The sequence below is a fragment of the Stegostoma tigrinum genome, chromosome 1, assembly GCF_030684315.1.
Source record: "Stegostoma tigrinum isolate sSteTig4 chromosome 1, sSteTig4.hap1, whole genome shotgun sequence".
NCBI lineage: Eukaryota > Metazoa > Chordata > Chondrichthyes > Orectolobiformes > Stegostomatidae > Stegostoma > Stegostoma tigrinum.
Genome location: NC_081354.1, coordinates 67,696,340 through 67,723,630, shown reverse-complemented (window position 1 = coordinate 67,723,630; position 27,291 = coordinate 67,696,340). Strand labels below are relative to the sequence as shown.

General features: G+C 41.4%; 1 protein-coding gene across 1 annotated transcript in view; it reads left to right on the top strand.

The window, feature by feature from the left end:
* The window catches only part of LOC125456254 (protein transport protein Sec24D), a 196,665-nt gene that overhangs the window by 156,553 nt on the left and 12,821 nt on the right, over positions 1-27,291 (top strand). Inside the window, exons 18-20 of the mRNA XM_048539223.2 lie at positions 162-300; positions 6,771-6,889; positions 26,177-26,356. Coding sequence (XP_048395180.1) covers positions 162-300; positions 6,771-6,889; positions 26,177-26,356 — 438 coding nt within the window. The remainder of the gene's footprint in view (positions 1-161; positions 301-6,770; positions 6,890-26,176; positions 26,357-27,291) is intronic.

The following is a 27,291-nucleotide window of genomic DNA, read 5'->3' as shown; positions in this document are numbered from 1 at the left end:
TAGTTTTCTTTCTGAATTATGAGGCATTTTTTGCATTAATACAAAATACTTTCTCATTTATGGAAAAGGAATTGAGATGTGATGAATGATTTTGATATTATAGTTTATAAAGCAGAAACCCAAGTGATACATATCATGTGATTTTGTTTTATATTTTGCAGTGTGCCTTGCTGTATACTAATGTGGCTGGTCACAGACGCCTGCGTATCCATAACCTGGCTCTGAACTGCAGTTCTCAGCATGCTGATTTGTACAAGAGCTGCGAGACAGATGCCCTTATCAATTTCTTTGCCAAATCAGGTAAAGTTTTGTGTGGTTGCTGTAAGTTGTCATTTGAAATGGTTGTATTTCCCTAGCTCCCCTTGGTTTTTGGCTTCCTCTAACCAATCTTTGCGATGTTGTCTCAGTTGAGCAACAAGGAGAATACTGCAAGAAAATGCAAAGGGATCACCTGGACAATTTTTTTTCCTCCCAAATAATTGGGCAACCTGTAATAAGAGAATTTGCCTTTGGCTTTCACATGATACGGAATAATGCATATTGCAAATGCTTGCTAACTGGCATCTGCTTTGGATGCAAATGACCCACTTTGTGCTCCAGGATGCAATATTGCGGTGGCTACAGTAACATTTTTAGATATGAATTAAGTTTAATTAGATCAGAATTAAGTTTATTGCCACGTGTACTCAACTACAAAGTGCAGGAGTACAGTGGAATGTGTACAATGTTGGCACACATCTGAGGTGCAAAGTACCGAGGTATGAACCTTAGGAACACTAAAATAGATTAAGGTCAAAAATAGAGAAATAGAGAAAAACTACACATTCTACATTACGGTTTTTCATAGTATAAATTAGGAAAATAAAGAACTGAAAGAAAAACATTACAGTCCTACTATAACCTGCAGTCTCCCCACACTGAGAGTTTTCAACACTTAATCTCACTGTCCCCACACTGCTGAGCTGTGGCAGGCTAACCACATAGGGCCTCAGTCTGCTGGCCAACCCCTCCAGGTGCCCAGCCGGAATTTATAATTCCTCTGTTAGTCCAATATCATCTGGTGCACATCAGATGCACTTCCTACTGTGTTAGTATTTGGGTGTGCCGGTATTAACATTGCTGCTAGCTGGCCATGTATGTTGGATGGACTTCTATCATTAATATTTTCCTCAAAAGTTTAAAAAAAAGGCAAGCATTATTACAAATAAATGAATGCTTCATCTGATAGGGACAGTATACTAATGTAATCTTTAATCTTGAACAATTAACAGTTCTTATTTTAATGAGTTTGACTTTTTAGATTAATAAACTTTGAATTGAAGTAGATTAATACTGAAAATCAAGCTTTCCTAAATTCACGCTCCTTCAGTTAGCACTAGAATGTGCCTGTTTGATTGAGCTTTGTTCTGCTACTATAAATACACAAAGTACATTATCATCCTTTTAAGTCAAACAGCTGAGTTTATGAAGGATTCCAGTTTTAATGTTTGTATTTATGAATACAAAGAGATGCCTTTGAACTGGGAATAAACTTTAACTCCCTTAAATTAATCTTGAACAAGTTAAACTGAAAAAGAAATCATTCATAATGCACATTTTCTGTCTAATAAATATAAATTACTTAATTTAAAATTATTAGTCCAGATAGAATTCAAGTCATAATGGGTTTCACATATCATTAGACAGTTAACACAGTGTTTTCTTTGCAAACAGCTGTAATTATGGCATTATCACTACAATCTCAGAAATGTAACTGATACATTACACCAGCATCAGAGATAATGGGAACTGCAGATACTGGAGAATCCAAGATAACAAAGTGTGAAGCTGGATGAACACAGCAGGCCAAGCAGCATCTCAGGAGCACAAAAACTGACATTTCGGGCCGAGACCCTTCATCAGAGAGGGGGACAGGGAGAGGGTTCTGAAATAAATAGGGAGAGAGGGGGAAGCGGACCTAAGATGGAGAGAAAAGAAGATAGGTGGAGAGGAGAGTATAGGTGAGGAGCTAGGGAGGGGATAGGTCAGTCCAGGGAGGACGGATAGGTCAAGGAGGCGGAATGAGGTTAGTAGGTAGGAGATGGAGGTGCGGCTTGAGGTGGGAGGAGGGGATGGGTGAGAGGAAGAACAGGTTAAGGAGGCGGGGACAAGCTGGACTGGTTTTGGGATGCAGTGGGTGGGAGGGGACGAGCTGGGCTGGTTTTGGGATGCAGTGCGGAAAGGGGAGATTTTGAAGCTTGTGAAGTCCACATTGATGCCATTGGGCTGCAAGGTTCCCAAGCGGAATATGAGTTGCTGTTCCTGCAACCTTCAGGTGGCATCATTGTGGCACTGCAGGAGGCCCATGATGGACATGTCGTCTAAGGAATGGGAGGGGAAGTTAAAATGGTTCGCTACTGGGAGGCGCAGTTGTTTATTGCGAACCGAGCGGAGGTGTTCTGCAAAGCGATCTCCAAGCCTCCGCTTGGTTTCCCCAATGTAGAGGAAGCCACACTGGGTACAGTGGATACAGTATACCACATTAGCAGATGTGCAGGTGAACATCTGCTTCATATGGAAAGTCATCTTGGGGCCTGGGATGAGGGTGAGGGAGATGGTGTGGGGGCAAGTGTAGCACTTCCTGCAGTTGCAGGGGAAAGTGCTGGGTGTGGTGGGTTTTCCCCAAGCATCGGCTTGGTTTTTCTTTGTGAATACTATATTTGTTCATTCAGACTGTGCTTCTAACTTAATTGTATCAAGATAGCAATGTGAATTTGCAGACTATGACTTTAGGATTAGTTCAAATATGAAATCAGTTTGGTCTGATGCTCGAGGGCCCAGATTGAATTTAGGACCCAAAAAAGTTCAGAAGCAACATAGAATGAGACTCCCTTTGCCATCTGTCAGTTCCTGGTTTATGGATCCTGCTTTTGCCAGTTCCCCACCATGATCTTAATCCTCAAGTTCTCTTCAACGCCCATTGGGTAGCCAACTATTTTAAAATACTGCACCTGAAATGCCCTCATTTCCACATTAAATGGAGATTTTCAGTCCAATGTGTGACAACTCAAGTTGGCATAGACCAATTTGGTAGGCTGAAAGCAGAGGAGGGGGTGGAATGAACTTCAAGATTGGGTCCCCTCTCCCTCCTCCAGACCTATAACAGCTACTGCATCAAACCTGAAGCCATTAGCTGTCCCTGGGGGAACTGCACTTGCAGGGTCTTTGTCAGAGTGCCGAACATTTCAATACAGTAGAAACAACAGCTGATGGAGCTGCCAATCATTGACTGTTGAGAGACATCAGGTGCCCACCTGTTGTCCCTGATTGGACCACAGGCCCACTCCTAAGTTTTTATGATTACATTAGATTCCCTACAGTGTGGGAACAGGCCCTTCGGCCCAACAAGTCCACACCACCCCTTGAAGCATCCCACCCAGAACCATCCCCCTATAACCCACACACCCCTGAACACTACGGGCAATTTAGTATGGCCAATCCACCTAACCTGCACATCTTTGGACAGTGGGAGGAAACCGGAGCACCCAGAGGAAACCCACGCAGACACAGGGAGAATGTGCAAACTCCACACAGACAGTCGCCCGAGGCTGGAATTTCACCCGGGTCCCTGGTGCTGTGAGGCTGCAGTGCTGACCACTGAGCCACCGTGCCGCCCTGGATCATTGAAAATAGCACTGGATGTGTCTAAAGCATAGCTGTCATTTCTGATTCATGGCCAGATTGAAAATCTAGGCAATGCAGCCCAATTTTGATTCCAAGTGTGTCGATTTTAAATAAGTTCATGTTTCACTTCAAATCATTCAAAGGATTTTTTTTAAATGAGCTATCCATTTATTAGCCTGGTTCGATCTGATGTTGTGTAATGACTGATTGTAGTGAAGGCACCCTCAGAAAGCAGTAATCATTGCCTGACTGAAATTTATATTCTGTTTAAAGGAGAGTGGGTCCAAGACTAACATTTCAAACTTAAGTTAAAGCACTTGAAAGGCCATGAAACAGAACTAGTAAATTAGGTTAAGGGACAAATCAAAGGATGTGCAGTGGCAAATATTCAAAGTTTGATGTCAGTATATAATGAATAAGCATATTCCAAAGAGAAAAACCCTAAAGACGTGACCCACCATCTATGGTTAGCTTAAAAAAAAGTTAAAATAATACTTAACATAAAGAAACATCATAATTGCGCAAAGGTGGGTGGCGGGTCAAAATATGAAAAACAAGAAAAAGCTTACAAAATTTGAATAAAAGAGTTAAAATGAGTGTATGAGAGATAGCTAAAAATATAAAAACAGCTAATAATTGTTTCTATTAACGTATAATTTCTTAAATTTAAGCAAGCCTTCACTAAATTGGAAAATAATGATTGTAACTCATTTATTCAAAAGGGGAGGAAGACAGAAAGCAAGAAACTACAGGTCGGTTAATGTAGCATCTGTTGTGGGGAAAATGTTAAAGATGCTATACACTCAGAAATGTTCACTGTAATCTGGCAGAGTAACGACATGGTTTTTGAAGGAGAAGTTATAGTTAATCAAATTAGAGTTATTTGAATAAACAGCATGTGCAGTAGGTAGTTGATACAATACTTAGATTAACAGAAGGAATTCAATAAGGTGCCAACTCAAAGGTTATTGTGCAAAATAAAAGGTCATGAGGTAGGAGGTAACATATTGCCACGATTAAAAGATTTTCCATCTAGAAGAAACAGATTTAGTATAAATGGTACAATGTAACAAGTGTGTGTCACAAAGGTTAGTGCTGAGGCCTCAACTTCCTACATTTGCTATAAATAGCTTGAATGAAAGGATACAAGATATAGTTGCTAAATTTGCTGATGGCATGAAGAGAACACTAAGGCTAAAGAAAGACATAGATAGGCTGAATGAGTTGTCAAAAAGTGACAAATGAAATATAGTACGGGGAAAATGGGATTTTTTTCTGTTTTGACATTAAGATTGAAAAAGAAACATGTTATCTAAATGGTGAGGGATTTTAGAGCTTTGAGATGCAGAGGGATCTATGTGTTCCAGTTCATGAATCACATGTTATCATACAAATTAACAAAGTCATTGCATGTTAGTCATTTATTGTGAGTGGATGTGAGTACAGAATTAGGGTGGTTAGCCTCCAGTTGTTCTGGACTTTGGTGAAAGCACAGCTGGAGCACTGTGTACAATATCAGTTGCCTTATTTAAGGAAGAATCTAAATGCATTGGAAAGGGTTCAGAAAGTGAGTGTGAAGCTGGATGAACACAGAAGTAAGAAGAAGGGTCTGGACCTGAAACATCAACTTTCCTGCTCCTCTGATGCTGCTTGGCCTGCTGTGTTCATCCAGCTTCACACCGTGTTATCTCAAATTCTCCAGCATCGGCAGTTCCTACTATCAGAAAACCTATGATTGACCTATGAGGAAAAGTTAGACAGGCTAGGTTTGTATCTCAAGAAACTTAGAAGGGTGAAAGACAACTTGATTGAGACATAAATGATCTCAAAGGTTCTTGACAGAGTGTATTTAGAAGGGATACTTTCTCTTCTAGGAGAATCCAAGAGCAGGACATTTTGGAAAATTAGGGAATAAATTGCAGGGCACCTAGCAGAGATCTTTGTAGAATCAACAATCACGGGTGAAGTGGCAGAAGATTGGAGAGTCACAAATGCTGTGCTATTATTTAAGAAAGGCTGCAAGGAAGAGACAGGGAACTCTAACACCAGTAAGCCTTATATCAAGTCTTTGGAGGGGATTCTGAGAGACAGGATTTAATGCATTTGGAAAGGCAAGGACTCATTAGAGATAGTCAGCATGGATTTGTGCATAGGAAATTGGGTCTCACAAGCTTGATTGAGTTTTTTGATGAGGTGACGAAGTGGTTAGATGAAGGCATGATATTTTTAAACCAGAAGGAGAAAAAGCAGAAAAAGAACCGCTGTTCTTGGAAATAAACAGATTGGTTATACTGGACCTCTATTTTAGACCAGTATGTGTTTGCCAGTTTTACTGGTTTTTTACAAGTTGATAAATTATTGATAAGCAAGGGAGTGAAATGTTATCTGTGACTGGTGAAAACGTATAGTAGTCAGATCAGCAATGATCGTAGTTAATGGCAGAGCACCGTGAGAACCTGTTCTTGCTTCAAATTAATATGTTTATGTGCATTATCAAGGAATCCCAAGATATTATGAAAGACATTTCTGTCATAGCCTACAAGAGATCAATTTTCTACTCATCTGATGTGATCCCTTCTTTCAATTTTTTTGCAACTGCTGCCTCTATTTACAAAATATGTTCAATTGCAAATGAGTTTTTTTTTAAACCAACCTCCCCTGCCTTTCTGTGCACGGGAGAAATTTGTATTTAGCAAGGTGAGGCTGGAAGCAATTTCTGTTCTGATATTGCCCTTCATGAAACTTATAAAAATACTGCTCAACAAAATAAATTATTTTTTGACACTTAGCTGCTTCCTGTTAGATGTTCTGTGCTTGGTATCAAATAGTCCTACTGCAGCAACTTCATTTGCATGTCCAGACTTAAGTATACTGCTGAATCCATTGGCTGCAGGCACAGTTCAGAAAAGCGGGTTTTTGATGAAGGATCAATGAATTGGATAATTTCAGCATTTTTTTGGGGAAGCCTCGACAAATGTATATTTTCTGAATCCTGTCTAGACTGATCACTTATAATTTACATAATAATTATTCTTGTATTACTTGGGTGCAAGAAAGCAGGATTTCCTTGGCAGGTTTTAAACTTTTTCTTTGCTTGTTTCACCCAGCATACAGAGCCATTCTAAGCCAACCTCTAAAGACTGTTCGAGAGATACTGGTTAACCAAACAGCCCACATATTGGCTTGTTACAGGAAGAATTGTGCCAGCCCCTCGTCTGCTGGCCAGGTGAGTACAGTTAATAGCCTCAAACTAGAACAAGTAATCTTCAGTGCAAGTCATTTATCTATTATCTAAGAAATAATGGAGAGAGGCTTTTTTTGATGTCAATTATAATTGCACCTTTTCTGAATTAAAACAATACCATTGTTACATGTTTATTTTGGATTGCTTTAATTGCTGTATAATTTATAGCAACTTTGTGTCTTCGATTACATAAAGCCATTACATTCTCACAAAAATAGTACTTACATAATAAATGTAATTAGCTTGAAAATCATATACTCTACTAGTAAGGCTTGAATTTCAATTATACAAACAGTCCTTAAACCAACATACTCCTGTTCAATCACTATCTGGAGAAATGAAGAACGTGTAATACCACTGTAGTGAGTATGTATTCAGTCACAGTGGTTAATGAATGCTAAGGCTTTTAGTTTTACTGAAATGTAATATATTCTAATGTAAATAAGCTCATGCATTGTATGCAGACATGTATAGATGTTAGAAATTTGCACACATGCAACATGAATATTGAACTACTTTTACTTGTACTAGGATAGACAGAATACTGAAGATTCTCCCTTCTCTGTGTTCATTTTACCAAATTTGACTCAGTACCAGTTTTGTGTGTGTTTGTGTGTGCGTGTGTGTGTATGGAGTGGGGGTGGGGATGGAGGAAGGACGAGATTGCAGTGTAGGCGTTATAGGTGGTGTAGCTGTATCCATTAGCCCTTAGTGAGTTTTCTCATGGCTTCTCATCCCATTACCTACACACTAAGCCAGTGTCCACACTCACACGTACTCACACAGACACACACACGCACAGGGATGTGTAGATTATGTGGGTTATAGGGGTATGGGTCTGGGTGGGATGCTCTGTGGGTCAGTGTGGACTCGTTGGACTGGAGGGCCTGTTTTCACGCTGTAGGGATTCTATAACCAGAAAATGATTGCTGGGCAAAGTCAGCACTATGTTCTTCTATAGTAGTTGCAGTAGTAAACAACATGTTTTCCCCAGTTACATAGTGCTGTTGTCAAGTCAAAAGTGTGTTTTGCCTACTATGTTTATTATTAATGTGATATATGAGTTTCAGTGCTAGTGTGATATCAGATATGTAGGCCACTTACCTCGATGGGCTGATGGGCCATATCAAACAACTCCTATTGGACGGCCTGCAGCATGCTGATTGTGGTCAACCAGCCTGTGCTTTTAAACCTCAGATTATCACGCTATTAGACTGTGTCTACTAAGTTATCTTGACTCTATTAAGTATTACACAGGAAACCAGTCAGGCTCACAGTATGCATGTCATAGAAGCTACACATATTCACACACAGGATCCTGTTCTTTGCAGACAAATGTCATTTGTCCACATACTGCACCATTTTCATTGAGGAGAGGGTTACAGAGACTGCCAATCCCTGCTGCATTTCCCATTTTAATGCAGTGACCATTCTGAATCTACCTCTTGGTCTGTGTTTAATCAGCTAAAATTAACAGTTAACAATTCCTGCTACATCCCATGCCATCAATGGTTCAACCAATCAGCACCCTCTTGTCTTGCTGTATAAATTTGTGTTCCCTTCCAAAATTTTGTTTATTGCCTCCCAGTCCTCATGTGTGTGAAACAAAAAGTTTTGAATCTGTGTCTCTTTACAGCAATACAAGAAAGTTAGTGTCAGGAGGCCTTTACTTGTGCAACTCAATAAGTAATTAAAGAGTCTGAAATAACAGAAATTTAAATTTATACATGTACCAAAATGTTTTGTCTTGGATCCTAAAATAACATTTTCTTTGGTTCCTGTTATATTAGAATATGAACAAGTATGGTTTGTGCTGAAGCACAATGCTGACAAATGTGAAGATGAGAAACAACTGAAAAGCTGAACTGTTAAAAATTGCTTTAGTTGTTTTTGTTTGTAAAATAATCCAGTTGTCTACTAAAGCAAACTTGACACATTGATCAGATTTTTTTTTGGCCTCTGTAGAAAAAATATTCTGAAGATTTTAGGTGAACTCTCACTAAGCTCTATCCTTATAAGGCCATAGAATTAGTAACTTCTGTAGGGTGTTGGAACTGGAGTTCTCCTGTTCCATGCTTAGAATGACTAACGTAACATTTGAAAGAAGACAAATATGGACAAGAGAAACATAAACTTAAAATTAATGTGTGTACATCAGCTGAAATAATTAAAAAGGACAGCCATGAGCATTCGACTATTGAAAAGCCATAGATTTAAACTTTTAGAAATGTTATAGTGCGTTGGATTAATCTTCACTAATTCCTCCAAGAATTTACTAGAACAAAGATTTATAAAATATTGTTTAAAAAATCTAATTGAACAAGGCAGGATAAATGTCGTCATGGATTTGGCTTACTTCCAAAATGTTCACTTTCCAAGATAATGTAGTACAACTGATTTTATTCATTTTTTAAGACAGTCTCACAAATAAATGAATACCAGATTTTCAATTCAGGCATTGGCAACGTGACATTTGGATGAATTCTGGGCCTCAACCCCAAACATAAGACGTGATTTCATGTTCAGTTCGTCTAATTCAGGAGTCAGCAGGAGGTGGGAGCTGCCTTGTTGGCAAAATAGCAAAGGTAGATTGAAGACATCTTGAGAGTGACCATTTCAATTTGAGCAATCAGCTATTCAAAGGCCAGGAGTTAGGATGAGGCAAACATGACAAAGTAAGGGCCAGTACTTATGCTGTTGCTGGTAATGCCTCATAGTTTCCTCATAAAAGTACCTCCAAAGAAACTTGTTTGGATCCCACAGTGAACCTGACAGTCACGCTGTCATTCACATGATTGTTTGGGCTTGCCAGGAAATATTCTGAAAATTTTGTCCATTTAGCAATGGAAAGGGCTCTTAATTGGAGTCAAGTGGTTTCCCAGCATCTTATCCACTATTGGCCTGCTGAAAATTCAGAACTGCCCCAGAGCCATGGGATGATGAGAAGTCCTCTGAGACAACAACTTTCAAAGCCCAGCTGCACTGGGACCCAGTCCTGTGGCACTTTGCAAATCCCAGCCCCACTGTTTACCATTTGTACGCTCTTAGTTATTGCTGAGAAAATCCATATTTTTGTTTTATCCTGCACTCATAAGGACATTACATAAGAATACCAATTCAAGGAGATGCCAAGATTAATGATACTTGAGGGCTGATTCAGTGCAAGTAGACTCTCACTAATTGAGGCAAAGCCTCAAGGTTGAGAATGTGCCATTAATGATTCTGTATATGTTACCAAAAATGACTGAAGTCACAGTGGTCCCCATGAGTGACTAGAAAATGATGGGCGGTTCCACTTCAGCCATTTTGAGGAGCTGGACCAGATTTCAAGTCCACCCAGCAACTAATGAGCTGCCTTTGGGGCTCCCATTTCTTGGACAGGGAACCTACATCCTTTAAAGACCTGCCAGCAAATCAGAAGATCAAGAGTACTTGATCACAGCTGTAGCCACTGAACTACATAGATGTTATCCTGGCAGTAAAGTATGTGTTGGGAGAGTCACTGGGGCAAGTCAGACAAGCCCTAGGGAGCAAGGGAAGGTTGATGTTGGAGTGAGGTTGGTGGTAGGATCAGGGTTGTTGCGCAGGGGGACTCTTTATAGGTCAGCTGGCACCTTCTTCCCAAATTCGAGCTCCTGGGAGACCATTGTCTCAAAATCCCTACCAACTGCTGATAGAATTGCAGAAGAGGGACACAGAGACCCTCAGTTAACCATTTATGTCACTCATGCAGTCTGAGTACAGCAGGGCCATTAACCACTTCCCTTGTTGCTGGTTAAATGCAGTGCAAGTGTGGAAGCAGCAGCATGCAAACTCCAGCCTCCATCCTAATTTTTCAGCCACACCTTCCCCCATCTCCACCATCCCAGATTCCATTCTTACAAACCCCGTAACATAATTTGAATTATTTACAATTTTCACTGAAGTTATAATTAAACCCCCAAATCAAACAAAGCAATCTAATTTTCTATTTAAAAGCATTTCCTTTTGACTATAAGTTTTAATGCAAATACACAACTAACATAATTTCATTACTCTTTGTCAAAGACAATGAGCTAATTTTAAGCTAAAGCACATTAATTATGCTGTGGACATAGCATTGATATTTCAAAATGATGTATTTCAGTAGTTAGAGATACATTTGGGAGGAATGATAAATTGCAAATATATAGAAAAGGTAGTAGGCAAAGCAAGTATTTGCCAAATTAATCAGCTACAGCATTAATCCCAGGATAAAAATGCCAAAATCAGAATAAATTAAGCATAGGCATGTAAAATGGTTTCTTGGTGTAGTTTAGAATGTCTTGTTATTGATAGTGATTTGCAACAGCAGTCACAACAATATTCTTAAGAGTGTTGTTCAAAAATGCAGGAAAACACATATTATAACATACTTCCCATCAGCACTGGAGGAATTTGCAGGCACTGTACAGAAATATCTTGAGATTTTTGTCACTTTGGAAAATTGCTTACTTTATATTAGAGATCATATGCAGTGCTGGCTAGTAAAGAGAGCTGAATAATCATTTATTCCTCTACCTCGTCTTTTTCTTCTAAAAAAGACACACTATACTGTGTTTCGGATATTGCCAGTTCTCCTGTTAGGAAAGTGTTTCAGGGAAGGTAGCGATGTTTTAGGTGTGCAAGAGTGACAATTGCAGTCACAAATAAAGTAACCACCATGAGTCTTAATTCAACTAAACTGTTGACTCAGGCGTGAATGGGATTTGGGCCAGTTAAATGTCCTGGAAATAATTGTAAGCTCATAATGTTCCAAATGGATGCCTGATTCATTGAGATTAGCAGCCAAATTGAAGGCTAATTTTTCACTTGAAACAGAGTATAACTGAATCTTCATAATGATTGAATCTGTAATACTGTTCCCAAATCCAAAGTGAGCTCTCTGATGAAGGGTCGAGGCCCGAAACGTCAGCTTTTGTGCTCCTGAGATGCTGTTTGGCCTGCTGTGTTCATCCAGCTCCATACTTTGTTATCTTGGATTCTCCAGCATCTGCAGTTCCCATTATCACTGAGTTCTTACTAATCCTTTTGTAGATCAAGCAGAATATAATGGTTTAGCAATTAGTAACTACCTGTTGGTGGCTGAGGAACTTAAACAGTGATAATGGGAACTGCAGATGCTGGAGAATCCAAGATAATGAAATGTGAGGCTGGATGAACACAGCAGGTCCAGCAGCATCTCAGGAGCACAAAAGCTGACGTTTCGGGCCTAGACCCTTCATCAGAGAAGGGGATGGGGTGAGGGTTCTGGAATAAATAGGGAGAGAGGGGGAGGCGGACCGAAGATGGAGAGAAAAGAAGATAGGTGGAGAGGAGAGTACAGGTGGGGAGGTAGGGAGGGGATAGGTCAGTCCAGGGAAGACGGACAGGTCAAGGAGGTGGGATGAGGTTAGAAGGTAGGAGGTGGAGGTGCGGCTTGGGGTGGGAGGAAGGGATGGGTGAGAGGAAGAACAGGTTAGGGAGGCAGAGACAGGTTGGGCTGGTTTTGGGATGCAGTGGGTGGGGGGGAAGAGCTGGGCTGGTTGTGTGGTGCAGTGGGGGGAGGGGACGAACTGGACTGGTTTTGGGATGCGGTGGGGGAAGGGGAGATTTTGAAGCTGGTGAAGTCCACATTGATAACATTGGGCTGCAGGGTTCCCAAGCGGAATATTAGTTGCTGTTCCTGCAACCTTCGGGTGGCATCAAAGTGACACTGCAGGAGGCCCATGATGGACATGTCATCTGAAGAATGGGAGGGGGAGTGGAAATGCCCCAAACCCCACCTCTTCCTCCGTTACATTGATGACTGTATCGGCGCCGCCTCTTGCTCCCCAGAGGAGCTCGAACAGTTCACCCACTTCACCAACACCTTCCACCCCAACCTTCAGTTCACCTGGGCCATCTCCAGCGCATCCCTCACCTTTCTGGATCTCTCAGTCTCCATCTCAGGCAACCAGCTTGTAACTGATGTCCATTTCAAGCCCACCGACTCCCACAGCTACCTAGAATACACCTCCTCCCACCCACCCTCCTGCAAAAATTCCATCCCCTATTCCCAATTCATCTGCCTCCGCTGCATCTGCTCCCACGATGAGGCATTCCACTCCCGCACATCCCAGATGTCCAAGTTCTTCAAGGACCACAACTTGCTCCCCACAGTAGTCGAGAACGCCCTTGACCGCGTCTCCCGCATTTCCCGCAACACATCCCTCACACCCCGCCCCCGCCACAACCGCCCAAAGAGGATCCCCCTCATTCTCACACAACACCCCACCAACCTCCGGATACAATGCATCATCCTCCGACACTTCCGCCATCTACAATCCGACCCCACCACCCAAGACATTTTTCCATCCCCACCCTTGTCTGCTTTCCGGAGAGACCACTCCCTCCGTGACTCCCTTGTTCGCTCCACACTGCCCACCAACCCCACTACACCCGGCACCTTCCCCTGTAACCACAGGAAATGCTACACTTGCCCCCACACCTCCTCCCTCACCCCTATCCCAGGCCCCAAGATGACTTTCCACATTAAGCAGAGGTTCACTTGCACATCTGCCAATGTGGTATACTGCATCCACTGTACCCAGTGTGACATCCTCTACATTGGGGAAACCAAGCGGTGGCTTGGGGACCGCTTTGCAGAACACCTCCGCTCAGTTCGCAATAAACAACTGCACCTCCCAGTCGCAAACCATTTCCACTCCCCCTCCCATTCTTTAGATGACATGTCCATCATGGGCCTCCTGCAGTGCCACAATGATGCCACCCGAAGGTTGCAGGAACAGCAACTCATATTCCGCTTGCGAACCCTGCAGCCCAATGGTATCAATGTGGACATCACCAGCTTCAAAATCTCCCCTTCCCCCACCACATCCCAAAACCAGCCCAGTTCATCCCCTCCCCCCACTGCACCACACAACCAGCCCAGCTCTTCCCCTCCACCCACTGCATCCCAAAACCAGTCCAACCTGTCTCTGCCTCCCTAACCTGTTCTTCCTCTCACCCATCCCTTCCTCCCACCCCAAGCCGCACCTCCATCTCCTGCCTACTAACCTCATCCCACCTCCTTGACCTGTCCGTCTTCCCTGGACTGACCTATCCCTTCCCTACCTCCCCACCTATTCTCTCCTCTCCACCTATCTTCTTTTCTCTCCATCTTCGGTCCGCCTCCCCCTCTCTCCCTATTTATTCCAGAACCCTCATCCCATCCCCCTCTCTGATGAAGGGTCTAGGCCCGAAACGTCAGCTTTTGTGCTCCTGAGATGCTGCTGGACCTGCTGTGTTCATTCAGCCTCACATTTCGTTAGCTTAAACAGTTGGCTGATTAACAAACAAACAGGAGTATTGGAAGTATTTGATATTGCAAACATGCTAATTTCTACTCCAGTTGCTTTGTTGAGTACCTCTAACTGGAAATAGTTGTTAAATTGGAAGAAAGGAGACCAGAAGCCCTGGTGGGAGAAAAGGATCATGTGAGAGGAGATGCAGTAAATCAAAGGGAAGCAATTAGATATTAAAGCAGGGTAGCAATCAGGCATAATGATAACCAAAAGGTGTCAGACAGGGACACAGTATACATACTTTAAAGTGCATAAGTAGACAAGGCCAGAAATTTCAAAAATGGTAAAAAGACAGAATTAAAGGCTTCAGAACTGAATGCAGACGCATGTACCTTAAAGGATAAATTGCTAGCGCACATAGATATAAATATGTATGACCTGATAGACATTACAAGCCATGTTTGCAGGCCATCCAAGGTTGGAACTGAGATACTGAAGGGTATTGACATTTCAAAACGAAAGGAAGCTGGAAAATGTGGTGGGGTGGTTCTGTTAGTTAGGGTTGTCCTTTGTGCAGGATATAGAGATGACTTTAGCTAAAAAAAGACAAGATGTAGAATCACTTGCAGTAAAGATTTTAAAAAATAGGAAAGGTAGGGGATTACATGGAGGAGAGATAGCAAGAACTGCAGATGTTGGATCCAGAGTTAGCACAGTATGGAGCTGGAGTAACACAGTAGGCCAGGCAGTATCAGAGGAGCAGGAAAGTTGACGTTTCGGATCGCGAAGAACGATCCTGATCTGATACATCAACTTCCCTGCTCCTCTGTTGCTGCCTAACCTGCTGTGTTCCTCCAGCTCCACACTGGATTACTTATGGGAGTAGTTTTTGGTCCATCTAACTATCATTATGCTGTCAGAACGAATAAACAAGAAGAAAGAAATGGTTTTATAAGAAAAGAATTTCAGTAATAATGGGTAGCATTAATCTTGTGTAAATCAGATTGGCTAAGATTGCCTCCTTTCCCAGGCTTACAGTCATAGAGTTATACAGCACAGAAACAGACTCTTTGGTCCAACTCATCCATATCGACCAAATTTCTCAAACTAAAGTAGTCTCATTTGTCTGAATTAGTTAGGTATCTGCATGGACAGGTCCTTAGACCAGTGTATGCTGGATCCAACCAAGGCTCAGACAATTCTGGATGTGGTAGTGAACAATGCAACATGAATTAATCAATAGTTTCATGGTGAGAGTTTCTAGATGACAGCAATAGTAACATGATAGAATTTCATATTCAGTTCAAAGGGGAGAAGAATGGATCAAAGACGAGTGTTTTATACCTGAATAAAGTAATACAAAGGAAATGAAGACAGACTTAGAAAAAGTGATCTGGAAATGAGTTTAAAGGCTAGGACAGTCAAGATGTACAACAGTGTTAACAGATAGCTAAAAACTCACAGCAAAGATGTATCTAAGTGAGAAATAGTCTCTTTGAAGTTTCCTCCATCTGCAGCTAAATAAAAAAAGTTTGAAAAAAGACCAAACTGAAAGAAATGTGGCATAAAATCAGCAAAGATTAGTTAGTGATAGTCCGAAGATTGCTTAGATTCTAAGGACCTGCAATAATTGACTTAAAGAAAAGGGGGACAGTGCAGAGTTTGAGTGAAAGCTAACTAATCATTTAGAAACAAGTAGTAACAGTTTCTAAGGTCCTAAATTTGGAAAATATTAACTAAAGGCTATTTGCAAGAAATATCCCAATTTGATACCTTACTCCAGCTTTTTGCCACTACACTCTTCAAGTACATGACTTCTACCTTTTGAAATTTTCTATGGAATCTACTTCAATCACCGTTCCTGGGGAAAAGAACATTGTGTGAAATAATTTATTTCCTCTGTAGTCCTTTTTTTTGCCTTTTTTGAGGAAATATATGATCTGTGCTGAATAACCACTTGGCAAAGGAATTCCTTCCTTCCCCATATAAGCTGTCAAATCCTCACAATTTTGAAAACCTTATTTAGGTTTTTCCCTAATCTTCAGTGCTTTAAGAAGAAAATGCCTGAGCATTTCCAAGCTTTCCACAAGTCAGTTTGTGGAGCTGCCTCCTCACTAGCGGGACATCTCCCCACCAGCACAGCTGCCCGAAGCATCTAACTGACCATGTCCAAGTGAATGGGCTAGTATAGGAGTTTGCCCGTGACTTGCTGTGCACGGACCCCCAGACCAAAGGCAATGCCTTGACTTGCTGACAACCTTGTCCAGCTTCCTGGCTTTGTATCTGTGGTGAATGACAAGTTACCACAGCAGTGATATGAACCTGATATATCTGGCTGAGCAGGCAAGATACAAAAAGGAAATGCAAGGCAGGGCTGCTGTGAGCATTCAGGTAGGCTGAGCGTGAGTAAATGCTATGACATCATGCAAAGTACCCAAAGGCGTCACTCACTCCAACTGCTGGATCCATGTCCTTGAGCCCACAGTGTCCTTGCAGCAATGTTGTAAAGATTGTTACTGGTGCAGTCCAAGGTGCAATTTGAAGTGCAGAAACATCCTTTAAGTGGATTGGAGGTATGCATGCAAATTCTCAGAGGCTGACATCTGTGATTCATCATAGTATGCCTCATCAACACCCTCTCCAAGGCCGTGACATCCTTCTTAAAGTGTGATACCTAGAATTGTTCTAGTCCTCCAGCTGATCTGTAAAGATTTGGTTTTACTTTCTTGTATTCAGTGTCCTTACTTACAATGCCAAGTATCTTACACATTCTCAACACTGTCAACTTACCCACATGCTTCAAGGGTATTGGGAATATCAATAACATTATCTCATTAACAACATTACTTCAAAGAATTTAATAGGGTTAGCCAGTTGTTATATTTATCCATCCCATTTTGAATAGTTTGTGTATGTTTTCATTCCCCTATTACTGACACCACTGTCATGTCCATGGAGGATGAAAAGTTGTCAGAGTTTTTACTCCCTCAGCAACCTAGAATCCACATAATTGGTACTGGATTACTCATTACCTTTAGAGTGATTGCAGCTTTGTTTAGCATCTGCCTGTTAGCTATTTCGTGCTGATGCTCCTACAATTCATATATTATTTTATCTCTTACACTGTGCGCTTGTGTCTTGTTTGATAAGATTGATCTGGCACCTTAATAAATGCCTTGTGGAAATCCATGTACAACATATGAACAGATTCCCCTTCATCCAATCTACTTGTTACTTCCTCAAAAAAAACAATGAAGTGATTGAATATGATTTCTCCCTCAGAAATCCGCAGACACTGAAAATTAGAAAGTAGAAGATCTATCACTTATTGAAGCTCTGTCATTCTGAAGATTTGTATTCATTCTCCTAAGTTTTCGTTTCAGCAATTCTTTCCTTCAATAGAATCTGAACCTAATCTGAAAGAGGTATTTGCTTTGCATTCTCCAGAGGAAAAGTCTACATAAACTGGACTAACTTTACTATTCCATATTTGCATCGCTTTGTGATTTTACTTTGCCATGGAGTCAGTAACCTAAAAATGCATTAAGGAACAATCTGACCATAGATATCCCAGTGGGTTACTGTTTTCATCAAACTAGTTTATAAACTGCAAAGTATCTTTAATAATGTGGGTGAATTTCAAACCATTTCTACGTGTTAAGTTGCTATAATACCTAAAATAAAGAAACAGCATTAAAGTGTAGTAACTTCCCAGAAAAATATATGCTGGTCAGTCATTAGCCACATGATTCAGCTTAAAGACGGCTTTTTGCCTAGAGTTCTGCATAAACTGAGAACAATAGAAGCCCAAGATGATGAAACCTGTCCCCAAACTTCAATTCTCTAAATTCAAGTTTGGTTCCAGTGAATCTGCACTGCACTCCTTGTAAGGCTAATCTATCCTTCCTGAAGTGCAGAGGCCAAAAGTGAATGTGGTACTCTACATACTGTGCAACGAAGGCTCTATGCAATTGAAGCGCAACTCCCTTTCCTTTCGCTTCAGCCATCTTGAAATTAATGCTTATTGCCTTGGCCTGAAGTGTACAATAGTCAAAGCCAAGGAAGGGAAGGAGGATTAATTATTCTATTAGAAGTGGTCTGTAATGTAACCACTTGAGGTATTTGAAAATGAGTAACAGAAAAGAATTAATAAGTATGTATTAGTCTTTATCCTTCACCCTTCATTATTATTGATGATGTATGGTGACAAAGAATGCATTCAGCATAATTGACTATGGCTGAGTAGAAATTTTCTAGCGTTCAACATTTCTGTGACCAGCACTAGCTCTAACATTATTAATAGGATGTGATTCAAGCACAAATTAAACAGTATGAAATGCCAAAGAAAGAGGAACTTCTGTGCACTTATTTTCCATCTATTACTTTACCTGTATAATATATTAAAAACCACTGAAATTTCAATTGTGCTCATCAAAATTGAATGAAAGATAACTTCAGAATCTCTTGCACTGAATGACTTAATCTACTAAAACCTGTTAATTGTGATGCTGCCTCATTATATTTGGTGTGAGATGCTGGCATATACGGTTTAATGAATGATAAACATATCATCAGTTGCTTAAGCCAGTGCCATTTTTTTAAAGAGTTGGAAGAATATAATCCAGTCAAGTGGTTCAAATAATGTCTGAAAGCATGAAAGAAGTTCAAGTGGTTCAGAAGCATTTCCAAACACCCAGCTTCATAAACAGTCAAAAAACCATGAAAGATGGAAGCATTTTCAGAACACCAGTTTGGATTCAATTCCCATTGACATATTATTTGCAATAAAGTGTATACAGTTTATGATGGCTCACTGAGCATATTTGAAGTGTACCATTTCAAATTGAGCTGAACTGCTGTCAGTTAATTACATTCCATTGAGTTACAGATACATTGAGCAGATACACCAGGGTATCGCATCTTGAGTCAAAGTCTTCACGAGTGCTAAAAGATTTTAATGCTCAACCAGTAGAACAATATTATGGGTTGCTTGTTGCTGCACAATTCGTATTGCCATAAATATAAAACTACAATGTGATGTCTTACAGAAATCTGAGCAATGTGGGCGGTGGAGAGGTTTGTGGTGGAATCAGATGAGACATCAGTCAACACTATTGTTGATATCAGAATCTTCATGCTCCATATTTTAATGCTTTTCACAAATGGTATAATGAGTTTCTTGCTAGGCAGTGGTGAGTTACCAATTTAAGGCAGATTATTCCTTGTGAAATACCTTGTTAACAGCCTGGCTTGCCTATTTAATATTCAGCTTCCGATCTCACCAAAAAAAAGCTAGATTTTGGGAAACTTTAACATTGAATTCAGCACAGATCCCAGTAAATTTAGCTCACTGTGTGCTCCAAAGGACCCGCACTGGTGCCAAAGGCTCAGGGCACACTAAATAGGCACTGACCACACATACCCTATGTCCAATATATTGCCAGCGTTTAGGGAGCACCATGACCTATTTCTGATCCACTTACCATACACTTCTGAACTTCAAGTTGCACCTTCGACTGCACCAACAACTGTTATTATAAAGCTGCATCGAGATTACTGTGTGCTCAGGGACACAAACCCAGCCCGTGGACTGGACCAGACTGCATGTTTAGGGTCTTTGCTTGCTCTAATGACCCACCCTCATTCTGAGTCTGGCTGGATACTCATAACATCCCTGTCTTGCCTTGTCTTTTCGCACTTTGCCCCATCAGCAGAGGTACCAGGTTGATATCAGTGCAGTTGTGCTTTTCCACTTAGCGCAGGCACAAAGCCAGGAAACTTGTCATGGTTATCAGCAGGCCTCAGCCACATCAAATGGATAACCTTCACTCGAGATCCTGGCACACAATGGGGGAGGGAAAACAAGGAGTGACCCCAGCAAGTGAAGAGATAGTGCAGAGGGCATGCAGGGTTAGTCGTGTAGGAGTTGGAGTCAGTGAGAGTGAGAGAGGTGAGATGTGGCAGGCAACAATGAGAGTGATAGAGCATGAGCCCTGGTGAGAGGTGGGTACAGTACACCTCCAGCTTTGCAGTTTTGCCCTTGACTGCAAAGCGGGGCAATGATTTGCCCCTCTCTCCCACATCCAGGGCACGTATCAGCTGTGCAGTGCAGCTCTGGATTGTAGTGCTTGTCTGGATACACAACCTGCTTTTAAAAGTATTGTTGGTACAAGAGATGCCAGTGAATGCCAGGATACCTGCTGAGCGGTAAGTTGTTCCAAGAACGTGCTTGGTAAGTTGGGGCTGAAATCAAACATGAGGAACACCATAGGGGCAGGCTCGGCTGTTAATGAGGCAAGCTTGGTAAGATACAGTGAGAAAATCCTCTAGTCCTCATGGAGAAATCCCTCCAAATGGCTTGATACAACTCAGATTTAGTCAAAAGAAGTAAGAATCAACTCTCTTTTATTTAATAATACATTGATCTTATTTTATCATACACTTCATCTGTTCCTTGATGTGAGATGTGGATGCTTTGGCAAGCCCCATTTATTGCCCAATTCTGACTGCCGCTGAGAACATGACCTGGCCTTCCGAACTGGGGCAGTCTCAGTCATCTATGTGCGGTCACAGCACTGTTAGGTCAGGAATGTCAGGATTCTGATCCATGATGATGGCCTGTTTCTGTTCCTCTTGACCTTCTAAATGGTGGAGGTTGTGTTTTTGTGAAGTACTGTCAAAAGAAGCCTTGGCAAGTTGTTGTAATGTATATTGCGTATGGTACATACACACGGAATTAACATTTAAAGTGTTGAATGGAGTACCAAGCAGACAGATTGCTTGGTCCTGAGTAATGTTTGGTGTCAAGAATAATTTTGGAGCTGCTCTTAGCTGCTGTTAATTTGCAAGGATTCCATTACATTCTTACTTTGACCTTGTAAATGTTGGAAAGACTTGGGGACAGGAGCTGACCCACCCTTGTAGTCGCAGTAATTATGTGACTGATCCAGTAACATTTTTAGCCAATTGTAACTTCCAAGAATGTTGATTGGTGTGGAATCCAGAGATGGTAATACTGAAAAGATTATGACTGGTTAGGTTCACTCTTGTTGGAGATGCGAATAACTTGCTGTGTAAATAGCAAGTGACATTACTATCACTGGTCCCAGCTGACCAGCGTTTACATCAAGCGTAAAAGTTGTCTAGGTCTTGATGCACACAGGCACATTTGCTTCATTATACAAGGAGTTGTAAATGGTGCCAAACATTGTGGAATCATCAATGAACATATCTATTTCTGACTACATTGAAGGGAAGCCATTGATGAAGCAACTGCAGATAGTTGGGCCAAGGACACTGACCTGAGAACTTCCGCAGCGATATCCTATGACTAAATGATTGATCTCCAACAACCAAGACCATTAGACCTGTCCTAAAATAACCCAAACTGAGCATCAATGACTATCTGATGTGGTGACAAAATACCAACTGATAGCACTATCGATGGCCCCTTCCATCAGTTTGTTGATGAGTGTATAATGGGCAGCACTTTGCCAGGTTAGATTTCATCCTTTTTCGTTTAATGCATAGGACATATCTGGGAATTTTTTTTTTGCTTGTAGGACTCATGCCAATCTTGTAGCTGCACTCAACCACCTTGGATAAAAGCCTAGCTGGTTCTGGAGTACTAGCCATTCATGTTCCATTCAGGAAGTTGTCTGCACATACAATTATTTCAGCATCCAATGAACTCTGACTCTTTTGAAATAATGTAGAGTGAATCCATTTAGCTGAAGATTGACACCTGTGATGGTAAATCATGATCTTCATTCAACTCAAGTTGGTCCTCTGGCTTAATGGTGACTCTGGATTCAGTGAAATGCCAAGCCATGAGGTTACATACTGAGGTGGAATGCAACTCTCTTGCTGTTGGTTATGTTCCATATTATCTCATGATACCTAATTTTGAACTGTTCAATTTGTTGAAATTTTATCCATTCCAAGTGTTTGTGTTCTGTTCTAGCTGACTCTTAATATCTCAGGAAAAAAAAATCCACATTTTGAAATCCTGAAGCTAACACTGATTTTTGTCAGTTTCATTATGAAATTCACTAATGGACAGTTTGAAACCTGTTTCTTCAGTGTGAAATAATAAAATGTGAGGCTGGATGAACACAGCAGGCCCAGCAGCGTCTCAGGAGCACAAAAGCTGACGTTTTGGGCCTAGACCCTTCATCAGAGAGGGGGATGGGGTGAGGGTTCTGGAATAAATAGGGAGAGAGGGGGAGGCAGACCGAAGATGGAGAGAAAAGAAGATAGGTGGAGAGGAGAGTATAGGTGGGGAGGTAGGGAGGGGATAGGTCAGTCCAGGGAAGACGGACAGGTCAAGGAGGTGGGATGAGGTTAGTAGGTAGGAGATGGAGGTGCAGCTTGGGGTGGGAGGAAGGGATGGGTGAGAGGAAGAACAGGTTAGGGAGGCAGAGACAGGTTGGCCTGGTTTTGGGATGCTTTGGGTGGAGGGTAAGAGCTGGGCTGGTTGTGTGGTGCAGTGGGGGGAGGGGACGAACTGGGCTGGTTTTGGGATGTGGTGGGGGAAGGGGAGATTTTGAAGCTGGTGAAGTCCACATTGACACCATTGGGCTGCAGGGTTCCCAAGCGGAATATGAGTTGCTGTTCCTGCAACCTTCAGGTGGCATCATTGTGGCACTGCAGGAGGCCCATGATGGACATGTCATCTAAAGAATGGGAGGGGGAGTGGAAATGGTTTGCGACTGGGAGGTGCAGTTGTTTATTGCGAACTGAGCGGAGGTGTTCTGCAAAGCGGTCCCCAAGCCTCCGCTTGGTTTTTCAGTGTGCAGATTGTTTCCATGAGACTGTGATAACCGGACACATGCATGAGTAACAGGTTGATTGGTCAGGTACTTTTGCTATCTTGTCAGTTCTCTTATCACTTGCCCCAGTCTGGATGATATGACCTTCAGCACTCAGCAAGCTCAGTCAGTCCAGCGATAATACCACTAGCTCATTGCCTCCTGGGTTCGAATACTGCTACAGCAGATGGTGGAATTTGAATTCAGTAAATATCCAGAATGATGACCAATATCTAATGATGACCACGAATCCATTACCTATTGTTAGAAAAATCCATACGGCTCACTCGTGTCCTTTAGGGAAGGAAACTATCCTCCTTACCTGGTCTGGCCTACATGTGACTCCAGACCTACTGCAGTTTGGTTGACTCTTAACTGGCCTCTGGGCAAGTAGGGATGGGCAAAAGCGAACGACGCCCTCATCCCGTGAATGAATAAAGAAAAAAAAAGTAGTGATAGTCCTGAGCCACTCCAGAGGATAGATACACAGAGTGTATTCTGTGCCTGTGCTACTCCTTCAGTGCCTCTTCCAAGTAGGATTAGATATGAAGGTGCATTTAATTCATCCAGGGTGATGGGGTTAGTGGTTGATAAACAGCAGCAGGCTTCTTTGCCTGCGTTTGTCCATATGTGATGAGAATTCTTAGGTTCTGAAGTCAATGTTGAAGATTCCCATACATCTCCCTTTGTTTGTGTACTGCTGTATTGCCATTTCTGGTGGTTCTATCCTTCCTGTGGATACACCCAAGGACAGTGATGGAAAAGTCTGGGATATTGTCTGTAATTTATGTTTGTGTGTGTGTGACTGTGTCAGGATTTTGCTTCATTCGTGTATAGGATGACTCTCTTAATGTTAATGAGGAGCACTTTGCAGCTTTGATTTTGACTATTTGTGCATTTATCATGTTTACTGATGTATCATATCAATTGGGACTATTCTTCTTGTAATCTTACGTTGTGTCTAATTAGTGTCTCGAATGGCCATTTTCGCAATTCGCTCTCTCAGCTGGACAAACCTGGCTCATATTAATACGCAGGCAGTGCTGAAGCAGGATCACTGGATTCAAAACAAGAACTTTGCTTTCTCTCCAAAGAGGCTGCCAGACCTGCTGGGTTTGCCCAGCAGTTTCTGTTTTTATTTCATTTTAATACTGCCTTGCTGTGCCATTTGATATGGGCACAAAGCCATGGTTACTATGATTGTCAGTAGGCCTCAGCCCAGTCAATGGGTATAGCCTGCTGTCAGGGGACCCCAGCACAGTAACTCAAGCACAGCCTCTGAAACCAGTCCAAGGGTGAGTGGTAATGAGAGAGGAGAATGTTCAGTGAGACCTGGCTATCTTCGTACATTGAAAGTAAACATACAGGTTCAGCAGGCAGTAAAGAAGGTAAACTGTATGTTGGACTTTACAGCAAGAGGATTTGAGTACAGGAACAAGGATGTCTTGCCCCTTTCTGGGCATTGGTGAGGCTACACCTGGAATATCGTGGGCTGTTTTGGTGTCCATATCTGAGGAAAGACTTTATTTTTCTCTGTAGCGGAAGTGCAACAAAGTTTTACCAGATGGATTCCTGAGATGGCAGGACTGATGTATGAGGAGAGATTGAGTTGGTTAGGATTGTATTCCCTGGAATTTAGAAGCATGACGGGTGCCTCATAAAAATCTATAAAATTCCAACACGACTGGACTGGTTTGATGCAGGAAGGATGTTCCCGATGGCGGGGGAATCCAGAACCAGGAGTCATGGTTTAAGGAAAAGGGGTAAACCTTTTAGGACTGAGATGAGGAGAAATTTCTTCTCCCAGAGAGTTATGAGCCTGTCGAATTCACTAACACAGAAAGCGGTTGAGGCCAAAATGTTGTGTTTTCAAAAAGGGTGTAGATGTAGCTCTTGAAGCTAAAGGGATCAAGGAGTATGGGGGAGGGAGGGATTAGAGAATTCAGCTCGGTGTCAACCATGACGAGTTGATTAGCGCAGTAGACTCAAGGGATCAAATGGCTAACTCTTAATGCTCTATCCTATGTTTCTGTGTGTCATGGTCTTCATTGCTGATCATGGGGGAAGAAGACAAGCAGGACCTCCAGGACCATGCCTGCAAAGTGCGATAAAGGGTTTCGCCCTGTCTGTCAAATCCAGGGCAAATGTCAGGAACCATGCAGGGCAGCTCCTGATGGACAGTGTCTGGGTGCACAGTGGGCATTTAAATATGGTGCTGGCTCCAAGGACGATGGTCAATTCCCAGGATCTCTAGTGAGTGGTGAGCTGTTCTGGGAATGGCACATGAAAGGATAGGGTGGAAGTACGGCTCAAATGGCAATTAAAATAGTAAGTTTGGCAAGATACCCTGAGAAAACTCGCGCCCCCTCATATTGAGAATTCTTACACTAAATTGTGTGACTCACTGTCAGAAAAAAAGTGGCAAGTTTCCATCCTTAGGCATGATTTTAATTCATTCAAAGCTCATAACTTGAACAAATTTAAATTTGGGCCTCATCTCTCCAGATCACATTTCGAGGTCTCTGGATACTCTTCAGTCATGTAACTGCAATGCTCTGTAGCTTATTTTCTAAGGCCCAGTGTTATACAAATATATATTTTTAAATACCCACATTTCATGTGATATAGCACACAAGGAGTCTTAGTAAAACTCACAAAGACCGTTTGAAGTACTACATTTTGGAAAATATATTGAAACGTAATGATATTTAAAAGTATGGTATAAAAGCAGCATTTGTACTGTATTCTGGCTGACCCTAAGTATTTGAGAAAATGAATCTATATTTTAGCCTGAAGCAAACATAGGTTTCTATCGAGTTTGATTAAAATTGTGTATCATCTCCACTAAAGGACAGAAGGATTGAAACTTAAACTGGAATAACTAGACAAGAAGGCACTTTTCATATTTACTGCCCACACTCCTCACTTTATCAGCTGACACTTTCAGTCATGCACTGGATTGTGTTGGACAGACTTCAAAGCATTGTCTTTACTAATGTAGAACATTTAAGAATGCAATTTGTAAGGAGAAATCACATTGTTTTCTAACGTAAAATTAGCAGATATATTACTCGCACATTGCAAAGTAATTTTCACTTGATTAAACAGAAATAAAGGTCTGTTCTTTTGTGCGAAGAGTCCTTGTTATTGAACTATGTTTTTATTTTGTGTGCTAGCTCATCCTTCCAGAGGCCATGAAGTTGCTGCCAGTCTACATGAACTGTCTCTTAAAGAGTTACGTTTTACTGGGGAGTTCTGACCTTCCTACAGATGAGCGAGCTTTCCAACGACTATTGGTCACTTCTATGGATGTGGTCAGCACCCAATCCTTTTTCTATCCACGGCTTTTACCTATTGTAAGTAAAGACATGAAAGTTTAACATTTCGGAAGTTTTGCATCTGATTTGGGTGATGCTTCTCTGTCGTCTGTAATGGAGTCCCAGGAAACCTCTGCTCAACGTATACGCTATAATACGTTTCTAGATTTACTTTTGTCTGCCTTCCACAGTGGACCGAGTGGTCCTTAGATTCAAAACTGTTGGTGTTTCCCTTTTCAAGGCTTTAAGAAAACAGTTAAGATTTTACTACTCATTGAGGCCAGACAAATATGACACCACTGTTAAGATGTTAGATTTACAAGGATGAAATAGCCCTGTTTATTTAATGATATCAAAAGATAAAGAAATGCCAGATATTATTAAATTGTTGCCAGGTTTCCGCAGCTCTTAAAATTCGACTGCAAGTATCAGGCTAGAAATGGGTTAAACTACAATAGTAATTTTAACTCTAGGAGGTTTTGAAGAAAACCAGAAGAGCTGTCAAAATGTGCTAACTTTTCATATTAGATCATAAATAATTAGTATTAATTACTGTTCTATTTCATTTCCAGCACACTTCAAACTCTAATTAAAGCTTTATAGAAAGTAATCAATTCATAGAGGAATCACAAATGCTGCTGAGTTTTTAACTATTAGTTAAGGTTTTCCTGTATGAATTATATCTATATTGAAGTTTCTGTTGAATCTTATGTGTTGCAAACAATGAAAAACCTCAGGATGATATATAGGAACTGGATGGAGAGAAATGCAGCTAAGTAAGAATGATGCCTGAGCTAAAAGAGATGTTATGAAGGCAGGTTACATAGATTGAGTTCGTATTCCCCTGCGTTAGGAATACTAAAATATGATCAAGTTGAGGTGATTAAGATGTTTGAAACAGTTCACATGTCATCGGATGGTTAGAGTGAAACTGGTGTAAGGATTCAGAATCAATTGATATAAATTTAAAGTGA